A 25,120-nucleotide genomic window follows, 5' to 3' on the forward strand; every position below is an offset into this window, starting at 1 on the left:
CTAATGTCTCGCTCAAAGCACATAACATTACAATAATAATGAATGTAAAAAAAATTACAGAGCTTTTTCTTGTACCACCTGACTAGTGCAATTTCAGGGTTGATTGTGTTGCCATAGAAATCCATAAATCCTAGCGTATAAACCACAGTGAACTTCCATGCGGCCACATCCCCATCTTTTAAATTCTCTTCTACAGGATTGAGCAATTCATAGAAAATGCAGGGTTTTTCTTGGTCAACTGAGCTAAGAGGCTACATTTCTTTGACATTTTCGAGACCTTTGTCACTTCCTACCTAGAATTATTCTGCAATAGCATTTAAAATATATATTATACAAGGCAGATTTGACAATGCTAGACCAGTGGTTATGTTGCTTTATCCTGGAGCAGAAGGCCTTTATTAACCCTCTGGACTTGTATGGATCTTTTTTTTTTTTTTGAATTTGGGTTCCCATATTCTCAACCGTTATCAACCTTGGAGGACTAAGGATATTTTCAATATATCTCTGATTGTGTTCATATGAAAGAGATGGTCATATACACCTAGGATGGCTTGAGGGTGAGTAAATCATGGGATAATTTTCATTTTTGGGTTAACTAACCCTTTAATCATCAAACAGGAACTAGGAAAACGCAGAAGAAAGCCACAAACGAGAACCGACAAAGTCTGAGGGAGAACACAGGATATATACACATGAGACAAACAAAGGACCTTTACAAGATAATTAACAAAACACAGGTGAGGAAAATGATTACTAATTACACAGGCTACTGGGGAAAACTAGGTCACAGGGAAACTAACCAAAAACACAATGAAACATAGGAAAATAAAAACAAACGCAAACCGTGACAATACCTTTAAGAAATAATAAACAACCAATTAATCATGAGCAGCTAGGCTACCAACATTTTGTTCACCATAAACTTTCAGTTGTGAGAGGTTTGATTTCATAAAGCCAGAGCAGCACAACCGTTATCTGTGACCCCACAATCATTCAGCCCGTTTATATAACACATTTAAATAGTATGCTACTTGCCAAGTGTCAAGGAAATAGCATATGACAACAAAACCTTGTACTAATGACTTTTAAAACTCTAAAGGGGGCAAATCAGATACTCAGTAAAAACAGAAGATGAAAAGAAAAAAAAAAAAAAAAAAAAAAAAAAAAATTTAGTGACATAGCCTACACTGCCTTTCACTGTGTATGAAGTGTAGGCTATGTCAAATGACAGGGGTGTTTCATAGGCTACTCTTAATTTTAAGAGAACAACCAAATAGATCATACTTCAGATTTTCTAGCTTACAATGATGACTCTGTAGTGCATTACAAACCATATTGGTATATTGGTTTGTGAATCTCGTTGATCAGCGTGAATATTGAATTAGGGCGTGCAGAAGCGCGTTGAGACGTAGCACGTCCATGACGTGACGTACTTAATATTCATGAGCCCCACATCTCGCCCGCAGGCCGCAGCTTCACCTCAGAACCGCTGCTTTGATTCAGTTTCTCAGTTTCAGTTTTATTTCAGCCAGATCATCCGATTCTTCCTGAAGTAAGAAAGTCATTTTCATCTTATTTACTGACTGAGTCGATCGCTGAGGATTTATAAAAAAAAGTAAGACTTGTTTCCTGTTCACTTTCACTTTCTAAGGAAGCAAAGGAGTTAGTGGAAATGATTTCATCGCTTTCAGTGTGACGTTCTGAAACGCTTAATGTAGCTAACGTTACTAAGACAGTGATTTTAAAAAACCAAATTCAGTAAACACTAGGCTATAATAAAGCATACTAAGTGCAGATGCAGCAGATGAGCGCAGCAGAATATGAACATGTTTAATTACAGGTTAAGCATTTTCTTTGTAACGGTTTTATTTGGGAAACGCTTGTAATTAAATTGCGTTCATATTCTGCGCTCATCTGCTTATCTGCATATAGTATGCCTTATTAATAAGTTGTGTATTACAGTTTTTCTCAGTGGAATTGGAACATTTCTCAGATCACAATTCTCAAAACTACTTGTTGAACCTCCACATCACCATCATCTAGTCACTTTTGCACATCATAAAAGAAATGCATTTACAAGTTGTAAATGCTTTGGTACATACAAGCTATTGATTATGTACTTGCTCAAAATGTATTATACTGGTTCCCTGTTAGTCGTACCCTTCAAAAAATGTAAGTTAGTTCATCACATAAGCTGTTAAATGCAAAATGGTTGAACTAGTTATTGTAAACTGTCAAGCACATTACAGTTTTTTTTTTTTTTTATGCTAACAAGCATTGGTCAATACTGAAGCCACATTTTCAAAACTCTTCACACATTTAGTGAAACTAATGTCTAAACTGTGCATAATTTTTCATTGCTTTTGTAACAACCCCAGAAATAATAGGAGGATTGCACAGGTTTTCTACTGGACCTACATTTTATTTGGGCTCAATAACCAAGAAAACACTCAAGTACCACAGTATTAGTCAAATACAAATGTAACAAATTTATTTTTTTACAATCATAATATTAAAACCCAGGGTGACCTACCATTCAACTGACCATGTATTTGAAATTAATAATAATCAGCAAAATTAACTCAGGAAAGAATACAACATCAACGATCAAGGCAACATATTCAGCACGGGGTTTCAAAGGTTGTTGGTGTTAGATATGACAATAGATGAAACAAAAGAACTGCCACCTATGATCAGGATCCAGTTAAAGAGACTTTTGTGTACATCCCAATTTTGGATATATAGTCTAAAATTTATGTTTTGCAACACAGATATTTGTAAGCATTTTGAATCGGGATTTGACATCAGTCCTGATGTATACAAAGACTTTAGTGATGGAAGTTACTGCAGAGGCCACCCAATGTTTTCAAAACACAGTTCCTTACAGATACAACTGTATTATGATGATTTCGAGACCTGCACTCCCCTGGGGTCAAAACATGGGATTCACAAGACTGGCTGTCTTTATTTTATTCTGAGAAATCTTCCACCGAAGTTCAACTCTGCTGTACTGAACATCCACTTAGTTTCTCTCTTTCACTCTGAAGATGTTAAAAGTATGGATTTGATGCCATTTTAGCTCCTTTGATAAATGTTGTTAAAATTCTTGAGAATGAGGGGATTTATTTGCCCATTTCTTCTGAAAAGGTTTATGGTTCAATTTGTCAGGTTGTATAGAGAACTTGGCAATGCATGCTCTTCTTGGTTTTACTGAGTCTTTTAACAGTAATTACTATTGTAACTGAAAAATCTGATGCCCAGAATGTTTATAGTGAGGATGACCTAAGGGTAGTGGTCCGTGATAAAGCCAGCTTTGAGATGCACTGCAGGGACATTCAGTCAGATACACAGTTGAACTCTGTATATGGGGTTAAAAGAGACTCTTCGTTGAACACTTTACTGTATGTTTCATGTTTGTTCCAATTATTCCTTTGATATAATGCATGATATACTAGAGGGTGTCGCTCAGTATGAGCTGAAACTTTTATTTGGATACATGACTGAAAATTTCATATCAAAAAATGATCTCCTTTTAAGGATTTATTCTTTTGACTTTGGTTACACAGAGTGCAGAAACCGCCTGACAAATATCACCTTGGAACATTGTGGAAATTCCATTGGATTGAATTCTATACAGACACTCTGTTTGGTGCAAAACACACCCTTACTTTTTGGTGACCTTGTGCCTCCAGGAAATCCAAACTGGAACATGTTGCTCATCTTACTGCACATTACTAATATTGTCTTTTCGCCTGTGTTAATTATGGCATGACTGTTTTTTTTAAACACTTGATCAGTGAGCATCAGCTTTTCAAATTGGTGTACCCTCAGAATAGGTTAATACCGAAGCATCATTTTATGGTCCATTATCCTTTGTGCATAAGGAAAATAGGACCTCTTTTGCACTTTTGGAGCTTGCGATATGAGGCCAAAAACAAACTTTTCAAAAACATGCTTTTTGCAAGTTTTAAGAACATCACAAATCCGCTTGCGAAAAAACATCAAATGGCAATAGGAAGTCACTGGGAAACGCTCAGTTTACAGCGGAAAGAATTTGGACCAATGAACTATTTCTCTCTAAGTGACTATGAAAATGGTGAAGACTTGGCAAATGCTTTGCAAATCACAGTACAGACATACATTTACTCAGTTGGACTAAACTTGATGGCACTGAATATAGACCTGGTCTTGCTATATGCACAGAGATAAAAGATGAGCTGCCAGTATTCTGTAAAATCACCAAAATTCTTGTTTTGGGTGAAAATGTTTATTTTGTGGTTGAAAAACTTGTTACAGAGCTCTTCATTGAGCATTGTTATGCATGCAGAGTTGATGATGGAAATGAGTTTGATGCTGTTGTGAAAGCTGATGATCTTAAGCATTATAAACCCTATAACAATCAAAATGCAAAATGCACACAGTACTATCCATCCATCCATCCATCCATCCATAAGTGCTCGTTCTGTAGGGTCGAGGCTGGAGCCTTTCTTGGATCATATAGGCAGGAAAACACCCTGACAGATGGCTGGTCCATCACAGGGACAACACACACACATGCACATATTCACACTCACACCTACAGGCAAACTTACAATCCCCAATTCACCTGTCCTAAATGTCTTTGGACTGTGGGGGAAACCCAGAGGAACACGATGACAACATATAAACTCCACACAGAAAGGCCTCCTGACTTAGCTGCGACTCCAATAATGCTAGACATGGTTTTGATGTCTTTTTTAAAAATTTTTTATTTTTGGTTGGTTGGTTGTTGTTGTTTTTTGTAATCATTATCGCTTCCGGATTTTTTTGTTGTTTCAACTTTTTATTTTTTTGCATGTAAAAAAAAAAAATGCTGCATTTTTCATTCATTATTTATGCTGTAATACAGGCAGTAAAATGAAAAAAAATTTATTCTTATCCTATAATGAAATGATGAAAAAGCATTCAGACTTTAAAGATCAAAGTTGATCATTTATGTAATGATCTCTGTTTTTTATGGTTTTTATGGTCAATGTTTCATGAATGACATGTATGCTTTCTGAATAAGAATTGTTGCCAGAGTTGTGGTAGAACAAGCTTATTTTGAGACATCTGAGTGAGTTTTAGAGTTGAGATTAACTGTTTGGCCAAGATTAGTGTTGGTAATGCAGACTGTATGAATAGTTTTGAAAATGTGGCTTCAGTATAGAACAATGCTTGTTAGCAACCAAAAAACAAAACAAAAACAAACAAACAAACAAACAAACAAAAACATAACTATACATTCTGAGTAAGTTATAGGCTTCTACAGGTAATCCAATGTTTGTTTCAAGAAATGCACTTACTGGTTTGCAAATGTTCAGGATGATTCAAGACCAAAGCGACTGAGAAAAACTGTAAGCTACACTAAACGTTTTAAGTCATTTTTGCTTATTAGTATGGTTGAATTAGATCACTGAAGGTCAGCAGCAAAAACATTGGTTAATAAAGTGAGATTAAATACATGACACACGAAGTATATTTGTGTAATTTAATATAGTTAATTATTACAGGTTTGTGTTAAATTCTGAGATTGACATTTAGTCTAGAACTACAATAACCATCATGTTTACACAGTGCACACAACACCTCTGCACTTTCTCTCAAAAATATTGTTGTAAACTGAAAAAGTAATGCATTACTTTACTAGTTACTTGAAAAGTAATCTGGTTATGTAACTCAAGTTACTTGTAATGCGTTGCTGTTTACGATATTACTGTACTGATACACAATTTTATACAGCAGCTCTTTATCTTGCAGCAAATTATATGGAATATAATTGAGGTTATGTGCAAACAGACACACGTTACATGAAATATAATGTGCAGTAAATGCTGATATGTTCTCACAGAGCATCAGTATGAGGAGGCGCTGTGGTCTTGTGTCTCACAAAAATGTGCCAGGTATAAGTTCTCCACTCCCTCCTGTTAATTACAGCTTTAATTGTTTATATTCGCTATGATGTTTAATTCTTAATTACAGCAGTAGGTGCAGATCTTCTAATGTATGTGTTTCTCTCAGTTCCTCTGAAGAGCATCTCAGTGCAGCTGCAGGTTCGGGATCATGTGGCCTCTGTCAGCTCCAGTCTGCAGTATGTCAATGAGGAGGAGCATCCGCTGGAGGCTGTGTTCGTCTTCCCACTGCCCATGGATGCTGCCGTCTGCCACTTCAGTGCCAAGATTGGAGAGCAGGAGATTGTGGCGGAGGTGTAAGACAAACAGAGCGTGAGTCTAAACACCAGCGGTAATGTGTTTTATCTGTGAGAGGTGTTTGATCCCTGCTCAGTCTGACCTTAATCAAACACACCTGTGTGCATCCGTAAACTGAGAAATGCTGCCTCCGCAGGCAGGATATATGATATCCCATAATCCTGTGCGTTTCATTCCATGACACAAAACACAGTAGTTGTGATTAATTAAAAATGTGGAATGTTCAGATCAGAAAGAAACGAGCAGGGATTTTCTTCCTTGTGTCCATATCTTTTTCTTATTATAAATTCTGTGTCAGCTGGAATAAAAGTGGCTATGGGTGTATTTGTCTCTTCCAGGCGCTGGATCAGTATGATGATGCTGTGAGTTCGGGTCAGCAGGCGTTTCTGTTGGAAGGGAGCGATGAAAGTTCGGGTGTCTTCAAACTCAGTGTCGGCTGTTTGTCTCCGGGTCAGAACGCCTCCATCACCATCATCTATGTGATCGAGCTCAGCGTTCAGGCCGACCACGCGCTGCACTTCTGTCTGCCAGCTGTACTCAACCCCAGATACACACCCGCAGGTGCTGCTTACCTGATTTCACAAAAGACCTCAAGATCATCATCATCATATACAAACGTTTTCCATTGTGTCTTTCTACATGATTCTACAAAATCAGTTACATCTGATTTAAAGCAGCAAAGGTTTGAAAACCAAACAAAACAAGAAATCTTTTTATGAAACTTTTCTTCTCAGATATAGTTAAACCTCTTACAGTCACTTACGGCACTAGCCAAAAGTTTGGAATAATCAAGATTTTTTAAAGGTTTTTGAGTCTCTTCTGCTTAGCAAAGCTGCATTTATTTGATCAAAAATATAGTAAAAAATTGAAAGATTTTGGCAAAAATTAAAAAAAATATTGTATATGTAAATATATAGTAAAATGTAATTTATTCCTGTGATCAAAGCTGGATATTCTGCATCATTACTCCAGTCTTCAGTGTCACATGATCCTTCAGAAATCGTTCTAATATTGCTGCTCAAGAAACATTTCTGATTATTATCAATGTTGAAAATAGTTTATATTTTTGTGGAAACCATGATACACTACAATTTAAAAGTTTGGGATAATCAGTAATATTAAAAATATACTTTATTCGTCAAGGACAAATTAAATTAATTAAAAGTGACCTAAACCAACCAGGGGCACAGGTCGGTTCTGGTTATGTGGTTTGGCTCTATATTGACTGGTGTTATACAGTATCTCTGTTTGTCCATGTGACTGTCTCAGCTTCATCTGCTGGTGTTCCAGAAATTTCCTCAACATGTGTTATTCCGTACACACTGTCTCTGAGTGTCGATGTGAGATCATCAGACCGCATCTCCAGACTGGAGTCCAGCTGCCCTCTGGATCCTCTGGTGTTCCTCAGCTCTGACCACACTCACGCCACGGTACTGTGCATCTCTGTGTCAATTTTTATGCACTTAACCCCACAGTTTCAAGAAGCCTGTAATGGTGTGTGTAGGTGAATCTGAGTGCTGGTCACCGGTTTGATAAGGATGTTGAGCTGCTTCTGTACTATGAGAATACCCATCAGCCCACTGCTGTCGTGGAGGCTGGAGCGGCCACAGCTCAGCCAGGTATATGGTTTTGCTTGTGCACAAATTCAGTACTTCTAATATGTGAGTTATAGCCAGTACAGACTGTATGGATTTTACTGTCCTTTACAATTGTTGCTTATACAATGTGATACCAGTGAGATCATGGCACACTGCGACTATTTATTTCTCTGTCAGACTGCAGGATACACATCCAGTGGTGTGCGGTGGTGTTTTTATCCTCAAATTTTTTATATAATGTATATCAAATGCAAATGTATGTACTATATTCTTAATTTTCCTGGTTAAATAAACATTACATAAAAAAGAGAGACCAAATACAGTTCTATTTTGTATTTTTTTCTAATAACTATGTAATGTTCTATTTATAAAACCAAGTATAAATTTCATCAAGTTAGTTTTTTACATTTATTCCAAAATAATAACTAAAGGCAGTAACAGTTTAAAGCTGCAGTCTGTAATGTTTGCCGCTCTAGCGTTAATAAATAATAAGTTAATAATAGGGCTGTCAAACGATTAATCACGATTAATCGCATACAAAATAAAAGTTTGAGTTTGCCTAATATATGTGGGTGTACTGTGTGTAATTATTATGTATATATAAATACAAACACATCCATGTATATATTTGAGAAATATTTACAAGTATATGTATTTATTTATATTTTTATATAATTTATATATAAATACATTTTTAAATAACATATTTCTCGTAAATATATACATTAATTTGTGTGTATTTATATATACATATTATTTACACACATTACTCACACATATATTATGCAAACTCAAACTTTTATTTTGTATGCGATTAATCGCGATTAATCGTTTGACAGCCCGCATGCGTCTTGCGGAAGAACACTGTACAGGCACTGTGCTACTCTGCAGTGGTACCACCCGAACCGGTTCAAAATAGTCCGAAATGAAACACTTATTATAGGTGTACCGTCGTGATTCAGGACAAGACAAAAACACGGTTTGGAAAATGGATTCATGATGTGCTCACTCATTTTGTAATTTTTGTAAATTTTGAATAAAAAAACTTACGGACAGCAGCTTTAAACAATATATTATTTGTGAACTAATGTTTAGCTTTTCATTTTAATAGTCAACTTATTTTCAGCTGTCCTCAAGATTCTGGTCACAGACACAGATACGAAGATTTACCTTTAATTTCCCCAAGCTGATTGCGCACTAAAAACCTCCACAGTCATCATGTTTTCAGGCCATTTTAAGTTTGGTTTTGACGTGATATAAAGCGGTGAAATGGCTGAGTTGTTTACTTACTTTTTAATTAGTCTTCCCATTAACGCCATCTTTAGGCCAATGAGAATGCACACGTAAAAAGGGGTGGGATTTATCACATAAGCTAGTCATATCCAATCATAACCGGTCATATCCAATCAAAGCACGATGGAGGCATTGCCTCTTCTCATGCAACTTTCCCCCTTTCATTTTCGATTACCCCCCACTAAACCCACCGTACACTTTAGGGTGTCTGTTTTAACTCATTTGGGACTGAGGAGGCAAGCCTCCCACTGTAACTTTACTTGGGGTGTCACTGTTGGACACTGTTACTTTATAAAAGTGATAATGTCACTTTTTTTTTTCATGTCACATTTTGTAATATTTGCATTTTATCTTTTGTAATATCAATTCTTTTCTCATCCAGTTTTTTGAGGAGATACTGCCTCCCTTGCCTCCTCGGAGGAAATCCCCTTGTACACATTATAGGCAAGATGGCTGTTCCACTGATGCTCAGGGGAGCTTCACACTCATGATTGCAATAGGGCTGGGTCAATAAACCAATGCGCCGCAATTCTCCAAATAATTCTGGATCAATTTTGAGATTTTCAGTATGCATACTGTGGTTAAAAACTAGCCTAGAGCACCGTTAAAAACTGAGCCCAGAATCGATTGGAGAGAATTGTGATGCACACTGAAAGCATCAGAATTGATCCAGAATCAACTGGAGAATCGCGATGTATCAGTTTCACAAGATAGTAAAGTAGTATGCATATATCACATACTGTCCGAGGGGAGGGCTCTGAGCTTGGTATTTTGGCCCAAAGCCAGAGTACTCCCCCCGTATTTGTGGTTAGGAAAGTAACCAGGCGAGTGTGAGGAGACGGGGTGATGGAGGGATGCTGAAAACTGTCCAGAAACATAGGTGAGTCGACTGCATATGTAGGCCTCCACTCATGCTGATTGGGTAGACATGTTGATTGCTGATTGCCGACAGCTGGTTGGAATGACGTGATGATTGGATAAATCTTTGCTAATAAAACATAATTTATTGTCCCAGCCCTAGACTGCAATGTAAAATATCAGACATTGCCAGAATTTCCTCATGAAGACAATTATCTGACCACTGGTGTTCATGTCTCACTAAGCAATTAAAGTGATTTTACCTTACAATCAGTGCTTGAAGTGGAAAAATAAAAGTGCCGGTACTCCCGATGCTCAGTTCATAAAGCATTCCTGAAGAAGGGAGGGCTTGGTGGGCTTCCATACATGCAACATGTCAGAAGGGCTGGTACACAACTGGCGGTACGCTAATGGTAAAAATAATGGCATACCGGCTCATTTCAAGAACTGCCTACAATGAAAAATCGTTCATGATCTTTTGCATAGTTTTCCTTTAAGCCTAAATAAACATATCTGCCTGTGATTTGCAAGTAATCCTCAATGCTTTACTACGTCCCAGTTTTCCTACTTGTGCCCTAAAAGTATATACTATGGAAAATGTGCATGCAAAGTAAGTGCAAGAAAGTGTGTAGCAGACAAGAATGAAAGTTTTGGGTCAAACTAGGCCGTGATTAAAGCATATTCAAAGGCATTGTCTGGAGTCTGTCTGGTTATTGCTGTGCAGCAGGTTAGTGGAACACTAGAGACCTTATTACCAAGTGATAGTGTTAATAGATACAGATCGTTGTACAGCATAACACAGTGCTGAATTTAGACCATTTACACCGTGTTACCCTGTTTACACTGTCTCTGTTTCAGGCTCTCTGATGGGCGACCCGGTGCTCATGATCAGTTTGTACCCAGAGTTCCCTGCAGACCTGATGGCATCATTGGAATCTCAAGGCGAGTTTGTTTTTGTGGTGGACAGATCAGGCAGTATGCGCTGCAAAATGCATCGTGGGAAAGGCGCACGGATGCGCATCAAAAGTGCAAGGGTAAGATTTATAATATGTCACATTTATTGAGATTTCACGAGTTCACACATGCATATGATTAAGTAGAGTAGAGGTTATGCGTATTTGGCGTGCTGTCTGGGGAGAGGGCTCTGAGCTCGGATTTTTGGCTCGAACCCAGAGTACCCACCCCCTGGTTGTGATAAGAATAGTTAGGACTAGAAGTGAGGAGTGAGGAGAACTCAATTGTTAATTGAGTTGATTAACTGCTTGCGTGTTAATTAGGTTAATTATCTGAACGTGCTCCTCCCGAACTTTGTTAACATCGTTTATTGAGTCTCATCTGTGCATGTTTCTCTCTAGGACACGCTGCTGCTGCTGTTGAAGAGTCTGCCCATGGGATGCTACTTCAACATCTATGGATTCGGCTCTCACTTTGAGTCCTTCTTCCCGTTAGTAACCAGATGTTAGTTGTTCTTCAGGAATGACCTCATGCTGTTTAGCGGTGGTTTTGTGAGAGACTGTGGTGTGTGTCATTGCAGTCAGAGTGTCGTGTACAGTGAGGACACAATGGAGGAGGCTCTAAAGAGAGTGGAGAACATGAAGGCAGACATGGGCGGCACAGAGATCCTACAACCTCTGAAACACATCTATAGTCAGCCCTGTTACCCTGATCACCCCCGACAGGTACAGCCAAATGTATTAATCATTGAACACTCTTTCTGAACATTGGTGAGGTGTTTTTCTCAGCCTGACACTGATTCTCTCTCAGCTGTTCATCTTCACTGATGGAGAGGTGCATAACATTAAAGAGGTACTGGATCTGGTGAAAAGTCACGCCTACTCTCACAGGTGGGCGCACTCGTCTCACTCCTCCTCTTTTGCTGATATCACAGCATTCAGTTCATGTCAGGTGATTAGTGTTTTTGTGTCTTCAGGTGTTTCTCCTTCGGGATTGGCAAGAGTGCGAGTGCAGCTCTCATCAAAGGAATGGCCAGAAAAAGTTCTGGTCATGCTCAGTTCATCAGAGGCACTAAACGCATGCAGCCCAAAGTAAGATATGCTGTAGAAACAGACTGGACAATCAGTTTAAGTATTTACCGCTTTTTCTCCTGGTCTTCTCTGTCAGGTGATGCAGTCGCTCAGGTTTGCTCTCCAGCCGGCTGTGGATAGTATCTTTGTGCACTGGACCGTTCCCGAAGGCGTTACAGTGGACATGCTGTCCCCACCCATCAGTTCCCTGTTTCAGGGTCAGAGGGCGCTCATCTATGCTCAGCTGAAAGGACAGGTCAAACTTTCAATGGTTTAATTGTAAAGGATTTTTTAAGACTGTTAGCCTGCTCTCAGAAGGCCTCACAGCCTGTCCTAACTGTCACAACACTGGCCCTGAAGAAAGTAGTCGAAGAGTGTAAAATCATCAAATGCTTATGTTATGTTCTGTTTCTTCCTTGTCATAGAGTTCAGGAAAGACAGAAGGAGCAGTAATTCTGAAATACAGGCTGAAAGATCAACCAGTGACTAACCAGCTTCAGTTTACTCTCAAACCAACAGAAGACACAGGGTAATACACACACACACATACACACACACACACACACAGTAGATGCGTTTCAGAGGCTATATGATTTATAAGCCTGTATCCTCATGAGGACCTCAATTTAGGTCCCCACGGCCATGAGACTATGTGTATTCAGGTCCACACCGGAATAGAAAAACATGTAGACATAGTACACACACACACACACACTCATGAGTCATTAAGTCAGTTTTCCACATGTTCGAACTTGTTCACACCAGTGCAGGATGAAGTAAAGTACAGAAACCCTAATAAATGATCACTCCAGTTTTCATTTTCAATTTTACTTGTAAAAGTGCAAACATTCTTGATTATTGATGTATTCAAGTATTAAAAGTAAAAAAATACTGATTGATGAACAATGTTTATTATTATTATTATTATTGCCAGCACTAGTCAGACTTATCATTAGTCAGCATTAAAACCAATTAGTGCAGAAATTTAAAATGCATTGATCTGAAAATAAGCAAACTTTTTATTTTATTAAAAATTAAAAACATTAATCTTCAATATACGGTAGCAAATTAGCTCAAAGGGGAAATATTAATAATTAATTATAACTTGATAGAATTAATTATAAATATTTATATCATCTTTAGAATTAACTGTAGCAGAATTAATTTTACAATCGACTGTTCTGTTTGTCCACCTGTTTGTTGATCTTTTCTCAATTCAAAGAAAGACTATTCTATTCCAAGCAGGATAATACTGTTAAAGGTGCCCAAGAACATGTTTTCAAAAGATGTAATATAAGTCTTAGGTGTCCCCTGAATGTGTCTGTGAAGTTTCAGCTCAAAATACCCCATAGTTTTTTTTTTTATTAATTTTTTTAACTGCCTATTTTGGGGCATCATTATAAACGTGCTCTCCGTCCACGGAGCTCGTGCTTGCCTTAAACAGCTATAAACAAAGTTCACACAGCTAATATAACCCTCAAAATGGATCTTTACAAAGTGTTCGTCATGCAGCATGTCTAATCGCGTAAGTAGAGTATTTAATTGGATGTTTACATTAGATTCTGAATGAGTTTGAGGCTATGCTCCGTGGCTAACGGCTAATGCTACACTGTTGGAGAGATTTATAAAGAATGAAGTTGTGTTTATGCATTATACAGACTGCAAGTGTTTAAAAAATGAAAATAATGACAGTCTTGTCTCTGTGAATACAGTAAGAAACGATGGTAACTTTAATCACATTTAACAGTACATTAGCAACATGCTAAAGAAACATTTAGAAAGACAATTTACAAATATCACTAAAAATATCATGATATCATGGATCATGTCAGTTATTATTGCTCCATCTGCCATTTTTCGCTATTGTCCTTGCTTGCTTACTTAGTCTGATGATTCGGCTGTGTACATCCAGACGTTTATACTGGCTGCCCTTGTCTAATGCCTTTCATAATGTTGGGAACATGGGCTGGCATATGCAAATATTGGGGACGTACATATTAATGATCCTGACTGTTACGTAACAGTCGGTATTATGTTGAGATTCTCCTGTTCTTCGGAGGTCTTTTAAACAAATGAGATTTATATAAGAAGGAGGAAACAATGGAGTTTGAGACTCACTGTATGTCATTTCCATGTACTGAACTCTTGTTATTCAACTATGCCGAGGTAAATTCAATTTTTGAATCTAGGGCACCTTTAATACTAAACAGCATAAGAGCATGTAACAAAATTGCATGTTAAAGTGACCTTGATTCATGAGCAGTGAACACAGAGACAATCAAGACAATCAAGATACAATGAAAATTTAATAAATGGGACTAGATATATGTCAGGGTTCTGTGTTTGTTTCCTGTGTCACATGTCCCTCATTCTCAGTTTTCCCGCCACTAGTTTGTTCCCTTAGTTACCCTCATTAGAGTTAATTTGTCCCAGTTATGTCTTGTTCATTAGCCTCCTTTGCCCCTTTGTTTGACACGTGTATATATTCCCTGTGTTCTCCCTCAGTCTTTGTCGGTTCTCGTCTGTATTTTACGTTTATGGTTACGGTTGGTTTGGCAAGGAACCAAAACCACCTTTTTAAATAGGGGCTAATCTTAACATAACATGTCTAACACTTAATAGAAAGGTTACTTGCATTAGTTTTGAAGCGGAATGAGGGTCGGTAGAAAACAAGGAAGACTGAGTTCAAACGGAGAGTGCTGGAGTTGATGCTAGCGAGTCTTCCGGGGAGAGGTTGGTCTGCGGGTAATTCAAACAAAGTTAATTTGTGAGTGAAGTGCCAGAAAGAGGTATGAAACAGCTTCAGTCTTTTCAACTACACAGTTTTGTTATTTTGTGTTACAAATATTCAAATGATCATTGGAATAAAAGTTTCAGTGTTTCCCACTGGGCATGCATACATATTCTTCTGTCCCTCACATAAAGCTATGGAATGGCTTTAGATGACTTTGAATATAGTGCACGGAAATTTAATTGGTGCTAGTCTATTTCTTTTGCTCTATGACTCCCATTTTTGCCGTATAAAAGAGCGCAATTATCATTCTGTTATTTAAAATATCGCGACAGGCCTACTTTGAGACTGTGGCGGGACAAATTAGAATGTGGCGGGCCACCACAGTCTAGTTAATGTATGGGAAACACTGAGTTTATAGTTCGGATATAAACACTGATGTCTATGGTATTGATCAAAATAGAGTAAATGCCCATTCACACCAAGAACTATAACTATAAAGATAACAATAAAGATATATCTAAATATAAAAGAATAGCACTGTCCACACCACAGCTATAATGATAACGATATAGAGAAACAATATTGTTAGGATCACAATGATTTTTTTTTTTCCAGCTGTTGAATGATAAAATAATTGACAGCCAATCAGAATCCATTCTAATTCAAGGCCTCGTGCATTTAAAATGGCAGACGACACTGTGGAGAAGTTAATCGTCGAGGTCCAGAAAAAGCCACCAATGTTTTACAAGTCAAACCCCCTTTTCAAGGATACTTGAAAATGGATATATGGAAAACCAATCAAGTCAAAAACAATCAGTCATACCCTTTGGAATAAATGATGAGAAGTATTAAAGATGAGATCATAATGCCAGGCTAGTGGCATTATGATCATTACACAGTTTATAGTCAGGTACCTCAGGTATCTGGCACTAGCTTCGACAACATTGTCTTGCTTCCTTTATAGTTGCAGTGAAAAAAGACTAGGCATTGTTTTTATTCCACTATATATATTGACTTCACCAGGTAAATTCACTGTTAGATTAGATCGATTACACTAGCTATTCACTCGAAACATAGCATGATGAGGACATCTGCTGGTTAAAGCCGTGTAAATGCAACAAGAACAGCAAAAGCACACTTTAAAACTGCAGCGTGTGAGCTTAGAATAAACAGACCATTATCATTCATTGGTGTGGAGGAAAATATAGTTACTGTTATAGTTATCTTTGAAGTTATCGTACTTGGTGTGAACAGGCCTTAAAGGTGCCCTAGAACACCATTTCACAAGATGTAATATAAGTCTAAGGTGTCCCCAGAATGTGTCTTTGAAGTTTCAACTTAAAATACCCCATAGATTTTTTTTATTATACCATGTTTTAACTGCCTATTTTGGGGTGTAATTCAAAATGCGCCGATTCAGTACGTGTACATCTTTAAATGCTCGTGCTCCCCGCCCCCAAGCATGCAAGAGTCGTAACTCTATAATACATTGCATAAATAATAGAATGAGTTCACACAGCTAATATAACTCTCAAAATGAGTAAATAAAAATGATCCCCACTGTTGCGTCACAGTCTGTGTTGAGATTCAACTGTTTTTCAGTGGTGTTTTTCATGCACGAGATTTACATATGAAGGAGGAAACAATGATGTTTGAGACTCACTGTATGTCATTTCCATGTATAGAAGTCTTATTATTCAACTATGCCAAGGTAAATTAAATTTTAAATTCTAGGACACCTTTAAGTCACTATTTGAACGTAGCGTCGCTTCAAATAATGCATTTATCGATTACATTGTTTTGCCAATAGGTGGCGACAAATGACTGTGAAAAATGTCATTGAATCATTCATGCAAGAGATTTGTTTAAAAACACTGATTCATCCAGTATTGAATAAAGTGAAGAAGTTATTAGTAAGTCATTGAATCATTCATTAAAACATACATTTTTTTTTTTAATATTATTCAAAATAAACATTTTAAATAGACTGCAGCAATTAATATTTTGTTAGAACTTCTAGTAAACTACATATTATTCTGTTTAGATGTTGTCCAGAATTGTGGGATAATCATGATCTCTCTTTGAAAAGAAAGAAAGAAAGAAACAAACAAACAAAAAACATGGGGCCTCACTTATAAAGAGTGTGATCGCACAGAGTTGATCTTAGAGTGTGTGTGTACACATAAATCCTGAAAGAGAGGCGTACATGCGTTTTCTGTGCGTGAATGCTGTGCTTTTTACAAGCTAGAATCTCGTAACTACAGGAATTACGAGGTGGCGTGAACGCACCTTTACTCTCTCTTTTAGCATGTTTTTACTATTGCAGCTCTAAGGTTAACTAATCGTGAAATTGTGTTGCATTACATTTAGATCTATGGCTTTAGATTGTGGCATGAAAGGTTGCAGAGATGAACAATGTAACCGATCACAGACATGTTGAGCTCAGAAAAACAGTGATCTCATCGTTGCAACTCAATTTCTGTACACTAACAAATGCTTTCATCTTCACTAACAGTGCAAACTTGATATAACTTAGAGATTCATTGAATAAAACGCTTTCATTTTATAATTTAATCACTGTTAAATAACAGATTATTTTCATCCTACTAAGAGAAACAACGCGAGTTGATGTTTAGTCACTGGTTTGATTTACTGACACACAGACAAAGAACATCTGACTGTACATGAATCATTACATATCAGATCAGGCATTAGAATTAACACAGTTACTGGCATGTTGCATTACTGTTGAGTCCAGGCACTGCACAATATTTTGCAATCCTCAACAGCATGTTTATAGCTTGAGAGCTCGATCTGGTTAGGCCACGTAGGCCTATGTTACTTAGGCGACCTATTCTATTGCATGTCATGCGTGAATCGGTGAGCGGGGCTAAACAGGCAGTGATGAAGTAGGCGGTGCTTGCTGCCCTTTGACGTCATAGATCCCCACTTTGAAAATCCTGTCATTTGTTGGGTCTGGTGTCAATAAAAGCTTTTATTGGACTAACAAGGAAGCTTTCAACTCTGAAACTTTACAGGATATTCTTATAGTATGATGACCGCTTATATGTCAAAAGCTCAAGGAAAATTAGATTTTTCAGTTCATCACCCATTTAAGTTACGAATAATATAAGTGAGCAAACAAGCGGGGAAGATGCATGAGCATTAATTAGTGTTATTTTAGCTAAAATATCTGTCTGCACATTCAAGCTCCGATAATATCTTGGATCACTGAATCACTGAGTTGTTGTCTTAAGAATCAACTTGGACATCACTCTTGATCTTCCATTGCCTTTTATGTTGGCAGATAAAACTCTCTCTTTTATTCAGGAGCAGCTGGAGTAGATTTGAGGTTTTACTTACTTTTACAAACGAAACGACCTTATCTCATGTTTGCGTTGATATTAGTGCTGTATCAGAGCGCTGGGCCGCGTCTCTGTCATGTAGTGAATTCCAGGGCCCAGTTTACGGCCGGGCCCCTCTCTGTCCGTAACAGTGGACAAAGGTTTGCTACATTTTGATTGGATCTTGGTGGACTAACACAAACAAACTGTCCAACGCCATCAGATAAAGATGTAAGGACAACATCCAGACCTCTCTTAGAGGGCAAGAAAAAAACCTCTTGTACCAAGCCTGACAAGGACAGGACTTCTCATTGGTCCACAGGCGGTTACTGCCCTTCACCCATCTAGGCACTACTTCCTAAGGTTGGCCAGAGACTGCCATAAAAATTCCTCTGGACCTTAGTAGCAATGGGTGAAACAAAGAGAGATCACAAAGATCCATCCGAATCCATTCAAAACTATGTTTGAAAACCTTAGAACTGATGCAAACTACACATCCATTTAATACTTATTCACAGAAATAAGTATTCTCAGTGACAGCTATTTGTAGTGCAACCTCTGATGCAAATTCAGCTGTTAATGTACAATTGAATGACAGTTCAATCTTTTTCCATCATGTTTAGTCTCTATTTGTTTAGAATATTGCCAAAGGTATTCTGGTGGTGGTTTGGAAAGTGAGTAATGCATTGGTAAACTTTAAAGACACTGTAAAGACTTCCAACTTTGTGCTTTATGCAAATGAGTTCCACAGGGGAGAGAAGGGTGGGTCACACTCTGTGTGTCCCTTCTGATGCCAGCAGCCAATCACAGCACTCGAATGGAGAAGCACCAAATTGCAATCTCCTCCTCATCGGAAAGGGATAAAGGTACCCTTTCAACAGACACTCCTTGTTCTGAGTCTGCCCTTCAAACAGGGAAAGACATAACAGATATTGTTCTGAGTCCCGGCTTGCAAAGCTGAGACACAACAGATACACCGTTCTGAGTCTGTCCTGCACGGGAACAGATATTAACAGATGCAACACCGTTCTGAGCCTCTGGTCCATCCAGAGAGACAACAACAGATCCCATGATCTGAGTCTACAGCTTGTGAGGCAGCAACAGAGACGACCACGTTCTAAGCCTCCAGCTTTTGAGGAAAGAGACGTTAACCAACACTACGTTCAAAGTTTCCGTCCAGCGAGACAGTGACGACATCTGCAACAAGGTTAAGCTCAGGAGAGCAAACCTTCACTTCAAGGTACCTTCGTCTGCGTGTTCCAGATTGTTAAGGACCTTCTGCACCTACACCAGGGCCTCATCTGCGTGTTCCAGATTTCAGGACCCTTTGGTGCTCCAGGAGATCAGCATTCCACAGAGCTTCGTGTTCAAGACTGTTGAAACTGGCTCTGGCTCCTCTCCCCACTGCATTGTCACCCAGCACAACCAGTGGAAGACGTCACCGTCATCGGACTCAACCAAATGGAACGTAAATATCACTTAACCAAACCTCTTTCCAGACACCTTGGCATTGTTGTATATTATCAGTATATAGTTTCCTAATTTCCATTAGATGTAATATAGCTGATGTTAGTTAATAACAAATAATCTTTTGTTTATTTGTTTGTTGCATAATAAGGTTCTCCACCTTATTATTTTCAGAGAAACAGTTTATCTTTCCATAAGATAATGTAACTCTTCCATAGCCACACTCAACTTAATCACTTGTATTCTATGTATCTTATGCACTTTATTCCTTTATCATTCATGGTATTCATTTAGTAGTTGTGTTAGTTATTCTTGTTTATCTTTTTGTTAATAAAATTTATTTTATTTTATTACACTTGTGTCTTCCTTGTGCTGATAATACAGAAAAGGTTCTACAAGTTAGCAATATCACCAATCTTTTAGATAAATCAGCTGACCACTTAACATTAATTCTAAATGAATGAAAGCCCCTGTTGGGAGTGTTCTCATACTGCCAAGGTAACAGACCTTGACTGGTGCCCTGAACTAGGGAAAAAGGGGGAAGTGGTCATCTGATGTACTCATAACCACACCTTAAGAGACGTGTGTCCAAAAATCACAACGTCAGCGGTGACTTGAGTACCAATCCCTATTTTACTTTGTGTCCTAGGATGGACAAAGTAAAAATCACTACAGTCATTAAAGGCTGTTTTTACAGGTTTGTGTTCATTGCAGACGGACGATCCACCAGTTGGCAGCCCGGTCTGTGATCCGCTCTCTGGAGCGGGCCAGAGGAGCAGATGCAGAGGCCGTCAGGAGCAGGATCGTGGAACTCAGTGTTCTGGCAGGAGTTAGCAGTGTTCATACAGCCTTCATCTGCGTCAATAAAGATAGCAAACAGACCATCCGAGGGCCACTGCTGCAGAGGAGAGTGCCAGTATGCTGTGAGTTCACTGATTGCTATGTGCGTTTACAGCAGTCCTGATCCTGTAGTGACACTCTGGTCCTGGACCAGATCAACTCTGCTGGACCTCCAGGATCAGGATTGTTTAGAAGTGTGATTTCATAAGCAGTTTCCTTTCACATAAAAGTGAAATTAAATTCTTTATCAGATAGATTCCAGAACTTTCCAGTGATGTATTGCTGTAAGAGAAAGCGCGGTAAGAAATTATCCTAATTATTTTGAGTGATGAACTCTGGTGATGCAAAACCACTAGCTTTTATTTATTTTACTTAGTTTAACCACAGTTTCTGTTTGTGTCACGACACACAACACATTTGGGTTATATGAATGTTTAGGTTTACAGCTCAGAATAGTCGTATATGGTACATGTATATTATCTTATCATTTTGGGACTGAATGTCCCTGGTGGGGGACAAAAATAACACATTTTCATAGATGCAAGTCCTCATAGATTTTAAAATTTGTGTTATTTGTTAGCTCATTTTGCTATTACATTACATCTGTACATTTCTCAAAGAACAAGTAAAGCTTTTCCCCATATTTCTACCAGCTTTATATCTGTAAGCAGCAGAATCTCATACTCAATCTTATTAAAGCAGAACACACTCATAGAGGATTTAAATGTGTGCAAATATCAGCTTTCTATCTAGTCCAGTGATAACCAATCCCAAAGTGAGGGGTATTTAAAAGAAATTGCACACTTTTACAGTCATGAAAAGGATGGGGTATTTAGAACAGAGCCATACCGCCAAATGTACATTTAGCAAAACATGCCAATAAAAGTTGACTTAAAGGTGCAATATGTAAGAATTTTGCAGTAAAATGTCCAAAAACCACTAAGCCATATATTTTGTTCACTTGAGTACTTACAATATCCCAAATGTTTGCAACTATTTGTAAATCGTGAGAAAATTGCAATTTTAATAAAGGCTCTGGGACGTGTAAGTCGCCTGTCAATTGCATTACCCTCGGTTTCCGGTTTTATTTTATAGAAACCATGGAAACACCAAAGACGCCTTAATATTTACATGTTTAATAGACAAGGGAACAATTGTTTTGATTATATTTAAAGACAGAAAACAAATTATTGTTACATAGCTCAACAAGTTTAGTCTTGTTTAAATCTAATTTTCTTGATTTTTTGCTTTACCATGCCTCAGAGAAAAACACTATTTTGTCAAGTAGCTAACATAGCATAATCAGATGCAGCTTTATTTTTAGTAACAGTAATACAGTATTTTCTCCATCATACAATGTGTTTTAAAATGAATTTAATGCCATTTATCAACACAAACCATCCAGCATTTAATATGTTATTCTAAAATCGATCTATCTTACTACAGTGTGTCTCAAACAAGTGTCTCACAGCAGCCGCCGAGCGAACGCACAGAGTAGCGTTATAACATCATTTTCAACACACACAAATGTATCTAATATGATAAACAGAGCTGTGTTACCTCATACTCATGACTGGAAAAGCGGAAGCGGCGCCGGCGCCTGTGTCATAATAAAAGTTCTGCTGCTCGTGAGGCGTGTTGCATAATCACTCCAGCGGCCTCGTTCAGCTCCCACAACTCTCGGTCCTGCTCTGCTTCATACTACAGTAACGTTGATAATCGCATCCATGAACATGATTTCTTCACGAGTCCTATCACAATTCTTCTCCACCGGCTGTGAGGTGAAGACCACATGTCCCACGATTCCGCACTCAAACTTAGCATCATCAAGCTACGCCTTTGTTTTGAATAGGCCAATAGCGGACAGAAAATATTACATATTGCACCTTCAAAAGTTTGACTTTAGTATTTTTGAGTTAAAACACCTGAATGAAAGGTATTAAAGTGTCTGTTATTCTTTTGTGCTTTTCACTCTGTATCTTTAGAATCGGTGGCTCCTGTGGTATATGTTGCAAGGAGGAGAGGTAGACCACCAACTGGTATTTTTATCTAAATATCTTTTTTCTCCAATATCTGAATGTCACTGTTTGATAGATTGTTTTAGATCGCTAACAGGCATGTCACTCAACTTGTTTTGTTCTTTTTTGAATGTGTTTTTTCTTATTGTCTTTTTCTCCATATCTGAATGTCACTGTTTGAATGATTGTTTTAGTATATTTTAGCATATGCCCTTAACAGTTTCTCTGTATTCCTCAAACAGCGGCTCCTCTAATGGCTCCTCCAAAGTGTAAGACAAGATAATTCACTAAGTTGTTCTTTCTTTATATGAATCTAAATGTCTTTTTCTTAATGTCTTTGATTTTATCATGTGCATGTGGCTGAAAAGTGTACAACATTTCTTATCACACCCACCGTGTCTGTCATTTGCTCCTCCTGCCACACTGCCCTAAACAATAGAGCTAATAGTAATGACTTATGAGTAAATGTTGATTCCTGGTGTGTAGCACTCTTTAAATACTCTTAAATATCTCGGATATTTAGACGTTGCCAATTGGAAGACCAACAAATGGCCAACAAATGAAGGTCTGCTTGTGGAAATTAAATATATTTATGAAGGGTTTTTGTGCTTTTGCTTTAAACACTTTAAGTTTAAATAGTGCAAAAACACTGCTTGAAGATCATTTCAGAATTAGAAATTTTATTAATGGAATTGGAACATTTTTTTTTTTTCTTTTTCGGAGGTATGTTATTACGTACAGTAGCAGCCTGTATTGATTCACCATACTTAAATTTTTTTTTTTTTTTTTGCGCATTTTGCCATGTACAGTTGAACTGATGACATCGTGATGACATCATCACTACATTTGTCTGGTGATGTAATCGTCATTATCACAGCTGTTTTGTCTGTGTATTTCAGATGAACTCGAGCCCCAGACAGACCCTTTGCTCCAGCTAGTCTCTCTTCAGAAGGCCGCGGGATGCTGGGAACTGAACGCAGCGCTGGCCGACGTGTTTGGGAAGACTGAGGGCGAGGTGGCCAATCACAGACCGGTGCAGGTGGGGCATATGATGTCATATCCTCAGATGTGTCACGATTGGTTCAGTGTTTGTGACGTGTGGTTTTGTGTTCCAGGTGGACGGGTCAGTGTGGGCCACCGTTCTGGCTTTGATCTGGTTATACTCGTGTAGATCAAATGACCAGGTTGAGTGGCAGTTTGTGGCCATGAAGGCGGCCTCGTGGATATGCTCTCAGAAACGTGAGACAGTTTTTGTTCAGCAGTCAGTGCTTCCTGTACATGTTCTTGCAGAGTGGTGATTGAGTTTGGAGGTGTGTGTTTTTCAGCGGATGGCCTGTCGCAGTGTGTGTGTGATGGGAACGTCCTGTTGGGATGTCATGTGACTGAAGACGTGCTGGGAATCTGAAGACTGCAGATTAAATTACTCTTACTCTTTATCATAAATGAGTGTCTATTTGTTTTCAGAGGCAGAGGGATTTTTTTTTAGTTTATGTACGTTTTAGGGCCCGTCCCAATTTCAAATCATTGTTTTAAATGTGATTCTGTGATTCTATAAGTGCTTCTTAAGATAATCTTAAAAACATCTCAGTGTACTTAACTGTTCTATTTTGAGACACCATGAATATGAACTAAAATTTAACATACTATCTCTGTATTAAAAAAAATTTATTTAGTTACCACTTGTAGTATACTAGTAGTAAAACTAGTTAGTTATTAAAACTAACCTAACCAACTTAACCCTTTAAGACCTGAAGGCTTTTTTAGAGTTTTTTTTTCTGAGCGACACACACAAAAGTAAAGACTCATAACTCCAAAACTCTAGCAAGGAGAGTCAAAAGGTAGGTATCATTTGATAGAAAACATTTTAAATTTTAAGAAAATATAAATTACATTACATTTAGACATTTTTTTGCTGAGAAACAGCTGATAAAAGACAAAAAATATATATAATTTTTTAAAAATAATTTTTCTTTTTTTTTATTTGACATGGAATAACTCAGGAACACAATAAGATCGCTAAAAAATTCTTTTTTTGGTGATGCTCTCCTATATGTGAGCTGCATCTGGTTCAAATTTCGTGGTGATAGCATAAAGAATAGTTTGAAAAATTGTTGTTCATTTTTTCCGCAGCCAGGTGGCGCCAACGGGAGGTAAACTCCGGTTTAGAGGTGCTTCTCAGCACTCGTTAGGAGTTTTTCAAAATGGTTAGATGCATTAAAAAGATGAGATTCTAAGCTTTAAAATGATATCTATTTTATGTTATTCCACGTTGGAAAAAGAACATGGATGGGTCTGGGAACATTGGATACACACTGCATCCCGGAGAGATGAGAGACATGTTTTTAGCCAAGTATGTTAAATCATTCCGTGAGTAATATCTTGTGATCACCGCAATATATTATGTTGATTTTGGATTCATTTTAATCTTGAGAATCTGCTTTAAATATTGATGTCATTTTTTATGATCTGTGCATTTTTCATGAAGTTATGAGCACGTGAAATATACATACTTGTATTCAGTTAGCGGCTGTGCTATTTTTGTTGTAAACGCATATTACTCAGACTCATTAGAGGGTGAAAACAATGCAACAGAAGCATGTTGGAGGCTTGATATAAAAGTGTAAAGTCTCTGGTTTTGTATGCAAAAAGAATTTTTGTGCTACCTATATGGATTCAATTTTTATTGGCTTTTAAAGAGAGACGCGCAAATGTGAGCG

At 37.8% G+C, this 25,120-nt stretch overlaps 1 protein-coding gene across 1 annotated transcript; it reads left to right on the plus strand.

Moving 5' to 3' along the window:
- The first annotated feature begins 5,878 nt into the window (after window positions 1-5,878).
- On the plus strand, window positions 5,879-24,069 carry LOC137004205 (von Willebrand factor A domain-containing protein 5A-like). The gene is made up of 19 exons (XM_067364398.1): window positions 5,879-5,921; window positions 6,040-6,226; window positions 6,526-6,788; window positions 7,497-7,657; window positions 7,732-7,846; window positions 10,835-11,010; window positions 11,332-11,420; window positions 11,511-11,655; window positions 11,741-11,820; window positions 11,907-12,021; window positions 12,098-12,256; window positions 12,426-12,529; window positions 20,260-20,468; window positions 20,637-20,684; window positions 22,371-22,424; window positions 22,646-22,672; window positions 23,303-23,442; window positions 23,519-23,642; window positions 23,729-24,069. Exons 1-19 carry the CDS (start codon window positions 5,879-5,881, stop codon window positions 23,806-23,808), a joined length of 2,319 nt encoding a protein of 772 aa, XP_067220499.1. The 3' UTR covers window positions 23,809-24,069.
- Window positions 24,070-25,120: the final 1,051 nt, after the last annotated feature.

Source organism: Chanodichthys erythropterus, chromosome 17, assembly GCF_024489055.1.
Source record: "Chanodichthys erythropterus isolate Z2021 chromosome 17, ASM2448905v1, whole genome shotgun sequence".
Lineage (NCBI taxonomy): Eukaryota > Metazoa > Chordata > Actinopteri > Cypriniformes > Xenocyprididae > Chanodichthys > Chanodichthys erythropterus.

What these genes read in the sequence shown, in the direction of transcription:
- LOC137004205 (XM_067364398.1), top strand. Translation starts at nt 5,879, where the DNA reads ATGAGGAGGCGCTGTGGTCTTGTGTCTCACAAAAATGTGCCAG. An exon ending in AGCGGCCACAGCTCAGCCAG is followed by an intron (nt 7,847 to 10,834) that starts GTATATGGTTTT and finishes TCTCTGTTTCAG; the next exon opens with GCTCTCTGATGGGCGACCCG. An exon ending in ACCCTGATCACCCCCGACAG is followed by an intron (nt 11,656 to 11,740) that starts GTACAGCCAAAT and finishes ATTCTCTCTCAG; the next exon opens with CTGTTCATCTTCACTGATGG.